Source organism: Symphalangus syndactylus, chromosome 7, assembly GCF_028878055.3.
Source record: "Symphalangus syndactylus isolate Jambi chromosome 7, NHGRI_mSymSyn1-v2.1_pri, whole genome shotgun sequence".
NCBI classification, from domain to species: Eukaryota; Metazoa; Chordata; class Mammalia; order Primates; family Hylobatidae; genus Symphalangus; species Symphalangus syndactylus.
The window spans coordinates 48,474,506-48,479,850 of NC_072429.2; the positions used below are offsets into that span (position 1 = coordinate 48,474,506).

Below are 5,345 nucleotides of genomic sequence, written 5' to 3' on the forward strand. Positions count from 1 at the left end.
GCCACTTTATTTTCCTTTTAATTTTTTGGAAGGATATACACCACATATCCCATGGGCAATAAAGCGCATTCAATGTGTTTATAAGCCAAACAGTCACTTTGTTTAAGCAAACACAAGTACAAAGTAAAATAGAACCACAAAATAATGAACTGCATGTTCATAACATACAAAAATCGCCGCCTACTCAGTAGGTAACTACAACATTCCAACTCCTGAATATATTTATAAATTTACATTTTCAGTTAAAAAAATAGACTTTTGAGAGTTCAGATTTTGTTTTAGATTTTGTTTTCTTACATTCTGGAGAACCGAAGCTCAGCTCAGCCCTCTTCCTTATTTTGCTCCCAAAGCCTCCCCCAAATCATCACTCCCTGCCCCCCTTAAGGCTAGAGGTGAGCATGTCCCTCACAATTGCACATGTCAAGCCATCAGCAAGGCGCATCACACAAAAGGCACCAAGACGTGAAACTTTTTAAACCAAAAGGACGAAGAAAAAACACTTTCAAAAAAAAAAAAAAAAAGAAAAACCAAACCATGTTTTGCCACATGTGAGAGTACAGTCGAGCAGTATTTACAAAAAGGTTAACGGAACAACACTCTGACACATGCTCTGAGAACACTGGGACTGCTGTTTCAAAAAAAAGGTTCAAACTTATTGTCACAGCATCATCACAAAATAGAGGATCACCATTGGTTTGCTTGGCTTTTCTTTTTTTTTTTCCCCAAGTGAGGACCTAACTCCAAATAATACAATAGAATATGCAAATTATCTTCACATCAAGAGTACCCCAAGAAAAACGAAATCCATGGCACAGACACTGTACAAGGGTGCAGGGCAGGGCTCTGAGGGGCCCAAACCCCATTTGCCACCTCGATTTTCTAGCATTGAAGGGAGCAAGGGGTCAGGCATATGATGGAGATGATACTGAAATGATTTATCCAAAATCCATGCAAATCAAGTTCTTTGGATAGAGGTGAAGAACTTGGACATGGCTGTTTCAGGCAGCTGAAGTCAAAGGGAATAGGAATTGGGGAAGGGGAAGTGGGCAGAAAGGATTGTTGGCCAACAGACCTTCCACTCCAGTAGAGAGGGAGGACTTGGCTCTGAGAACCTCCATCTGACCTAAGAGGAACCCTCTTCTCCTATGGCCATCTCCTCCTCCTGTCCTTTAAGTCTCTTGTCTTTCTTTTTCTCCCTTTTCCCTTTCTTTCCCCTTTCCCTTTAGCAAATTTCAATTGTCCTGGGAGAAAAGGTTGCTGTCATGTCCGAAAGCCCTGTGGAGGCGCTGAAGGAGTTGGTGACAGCTGAGGAGGGGAAGCTGCTGACCTGGGCCGGGAAAGCAGGGGGAACGGAGGAGTACGTGGTGGCCACCGACGGGGAGGGGAAGCCACTGTGCACAGGGGATGGGTAGGTCGAGGAGCCGGGAGAGGAGAAGGAGGTGGGCACAGGAGATGGGTATGAGGTGGTGGCTGGGGATGGATAAGAGGTAGTAACCGGGGACGGGTAAGAGGTAGCAACCGGGGATGGGTAGGAAGAGAGAGAGGAGGTGGCCGAAGAGGCCACAACACTTTTGTCTGCTTTCTTGTCCTTCTGCCGCAAGTGGATCTTGGTATGCCTCTTGCGTTCATCACTCCTGGCAAACTTTCTCCCACAGATGTCGCAGGCGAAGGGCTTTTCGCCTGTGTGGGTGCGGATGTGGGTGGTGAGGTGGTCGCTGCGGCTAAAGTTGCGCATGCAGATGCGGCACTGGAAGGGCTTCTGGCCTGTGTGGATGCGGATGTGGCGAGTGAGCTCGTCGGAGCGGGAGAAGCGGCGATCACAGGACTCCACTGGGCAAGCGTAAGGGCGTTCGTGGGGGGGCGTCTTGCTGGGCCGGTTGGGGTACTTGCGCATGCGGCTGGGTTTGATGAGCTGGGACTGGTAGCTGGTATTGAGGGCCTTCAGGTCCTGGGAGCCCGACTGAGTGGCAAAGGCCTTGATAGTAGACAGGGGGGTGAGCGAAGGCTGCTGGGTGCGGCTCTCCAGGCCCTGGAAGGGCTTCTGGTCCGGGGTGCCCAGGCCCAGATCCCCCTGCTGCTGTGGAAACAGGTAGTCGGGGATCATGGGAACCTGGAAGCCACCCTTGGCGGCAGGGTAGGCAGGAGGCGGGTACTGGAGCGCTGTCCCTGCCGAGCCCGGGAAGGCCTGGCTTTGTGGCTCAGGGAAAATGTCAGTGTTCGGCGTGGGGAAGGTGGGTGCCGCTGAATAAATGGGACTGCTGTCGCTGGATGGCACTGCGCAGCTCAGGGGTGGGCTCTGGGAGGCGGAGGAGGAGGAGGCCGCTGGAGATGGTGCTGAGGACGAGGAGGCCGGTGGGTTGGTCATGCTCACGAGGCCACTGACCAGGCTGAAGAGGGGCTCGGGCCACAAGGTGTTACCACTGTTGGGTGCAGGCTCCAGGGAAAAGCGGCCAGTATAGGTGATGGGGGGCAGTCGAGTGGTTTGGCTGGGGTAACTTGTCTCCACCAGCACCTTCTCGTTGTTCAGAGAGATGTCAGGAAAAGACTCTGGCAGGAGAGAGAGAAGCGGGAGGTCTGGTTACTGGAAAGCAATCACTGGAGGACGAGGACGACCCGAGCTGCCAGGCAAGAGGTTGGGCCGGCTACCATTGACTCCAGAGGTAGTTAATAATTGATAGCAGCAGATTGCAATGTTCCTGGGCCCGTTCCAGTGGTAGAGCCCATTTCAACAACAGCTGACGCAAATACGGAGAATCCCCCTCCACTGCAGCTCGCAGCGCTCCGCAGCGGCGGCTGCGCGGGCGAGGGATTCCCGCCAGCACCCCCACGGCCGCGGCTAGTGCGCGCCCCCAAACCCGGGCTGCCGGGACATCCACGGCCAAGGATCACGGTCCTTCCTTGGGGACAGGCGGCAAGCAAGGCAAGGCAAGCCGTTCTGGAGGTGGGGGGCGCAGCCCCGCTCATCAAAACAAGCCCTCCCCCTTCACCCACCCACGCAGCTCCAGAGCTCTCCATCCAAAACAAAAGCTCGATCCTCTGGGCTCCGCTAGGGATGAGGGCAGGGGGTGGGCTGTGTGGGGTCCCTTGGCATCCCTCTAACACATGACTCTGGGGATGCGAGGAATGAAAGTGAAACCCGGCTCTCATCCTAAGGTCCAGGAGCACTCCTGCGGTGAAGGACAGGACGCCAGGAGGTGGCGAAAGGGTTCCCCCTCGGCGTAGGCCACTGCTTACCTGCGGTCAGGTGCTCGTAGGGCTGCTCGCCCGTGTCCGCCTGAGGGTTGAAGGTGCTGCTGCTGCTGCTGCTGTTGCTGCCGCCCCCGCCGCCTCCACCACCCCCGCTGCTGCTGCTGCTGCTGTTGCTGCCGCTGCCCTCTGGGGCCCCGGCGGCGCCGAGGAACTGGGGAGCCCCGTTGCTCAGCAGCATCATCTCCTCCAGCTTAGGGTAGTTGTCCATGGTGGGCGAGTGAGGAAAGGATCCGAACGGGTCAGAGATCTGCAGCGGGGACATCAGCTGCATCTCGGCCTTGGCCGCGGCCATCCTGGACGAGCAGGCTGGAGAGCTGATGTCGGGGCGGGTGGGCGCAGCCCGGGGCTGGAGCTGCGGGGAACACAGTTGCGGGGGCCTGGCCGGGTTACATGCGGGGCGCGGGGAACACTGAGGAGCGCGCAGGCGGGGACCCCGACTCGCCCCGGGCGCGGGCGGGCGTGGACGCGCCGCGGCTGCGGAGGCTGGGGCAGGGGCCGGTCCTGCGGCGGCGGAAGCTGGCTGCGGCGGCGGATGGCGGCGGCGGCTCCCCAAGTTCTGCGCGCTGGGATCTCTCGCGACTCCCCGGATCCGCCTCTATTTGAAGGGTCTGGAGCCGCACGGGCCCGCCTCCGTCATGACGTACATGGCCATATATGGGAAGCAGGAAGCCCTAATATGGCAGGACCGGCCGGGAGGACCCGGAGTGACGTGAAGCCCCCCATCCGACAGCGCCCGGCACCTCCATCCTGCACCCTGAGGCCCGCGCCCGCGCCCGCATCCCAGGCACCCAGGCTTCGGGGAAGCCTAGAGCTCTAGCCGCCGCCGGGGCCTCCGGGACCCGCGCCGCTCCGGAGTTCCCGCGTTGCCCCCGCCCCTCCCTCCGCCTTCTTCCCTCCTCCCAGAGCCGGAAGCGGCCGGGCCATATCGGGCCACTCCAAATAAGGTGCTGCCCAAATAAGGGTTGTTCCGGCGGGGGATCCTTCCTGCTCCTTATATGGCATTTCCGGGTCGCAGCTGGTTGCTCCCTCGCTCCCTCCCTCCTCCCTGGTTCCAAGCCGGGAGCCCGAGCGCTCGCGGGAGCCGGGGACGCCCAGGCGGGGAGGGCTCGGGGCGTGTGGCGCTGGGCGCGCGGCTGCTCAGGCGGCTCCTAGGCGTGAACTAGGCTGGGGAAGCCCAGACCCAGAGCGGGGGCGAGGGCGAGTCGGGCCGGGGTTCTACCGCTGTCATCCAGGGCCCGCCCGCCCACCTCAGGGACCGTGAGAGCGAGCCCGGAGTGCGGGGGAGGAGCGGCTGGGCCAGCCTGGGCAGGGGCCGCCCAGGAGAGGCGGGGCCTTGACCCCGGGCCTCGACCTATGGCACGGTGTCTTTCCGGGTGTCGCTGGGAAACTGAAGATGGGAAGTCACGGCCACTCGGTTCTTGGAACACTGTATAGCAGTGAGCTGCCTTGCCTCTGCCACCTGTCGGTGGGATGGGGCTGCTGGTGCCTGGCGTCCCCTGTGCTCCCCCGGAACCGAAAGGCTGTTCCCTAGTCCCCGCCGGCAGAGTCCACCTTTGGGGGACCGAAGTGGGGAAGCTGATTGCCCCAAAAGAGACCTGATTCCTGTTCTCACCAGGAGATAATAGTCCTTGTGGTGAGGGGTCACTTCCCCCCTTTTATCCAGTCCAGGTGGAGGGCCGGCCGACACTGCGGGAATCCGAAAGGGAGGCTTCCCTATGGGCTATCTGGGGACCCCGGGCTAGGCGCGAAGAGACGACCGGCTTGGCGGCTCGGTGCTGCCCCCTGAAGGTTCCCTCTCCACTCCCAGCCCCGGACTCCGGCCGCGCGGGCTCTTCCGCCGCCTCCTCGCTCACCCTCCCGGATGCGGCGCTGGGCGCCGAGCCAGGCCGGGGGAGCCTTCGACGCAGTGAGCGCGAACTGAGCAGGCGCTGCAGCCCGGGCTCCCCCTGCAGTCCCTGGGGAGCCGCCACTGCCGAGGCGCCCAGGCTCCGGGATAACACTCCTCACCCCGAGCCTGGCCAAGGCGAGGGGGAGAAGGAAGCAGGGGGTGGGTGGTGGCGGGGGAGAACGATTCCCGCAGGTCTCCCTGGGGCCGA

The 5,345-nt window shown here is 60.3% G+C and overlaps 1 protein-coding gene across 1 annotated transcript; it reads right to left on the reverse strand.

Annotated features, from left to right (window-relative positions):
* Window positions 1-3,830, reverse strand: EGR1 (early growth response 1). Its single transcript, XM_055286095.2, has 2 exons — window positions 3,235-3,830; window positions 1-2,547 (listed from the first exon to the last, which is right to left on the reverse strand). Exons 1-2 carry the CDS (start codon window positions 3,539-3,541, stop codon window positions 1,223-1,225), a joined length of 1,632 nt encoding a protein of 543 aa, XP_055142070.1. The 5' UTR covers window positions 3,542-3,830; the 3' UTR covers window positions 1-1,222.
* Window positions 3,831-5,345: the final 1,515 nt, after the last annotated feature.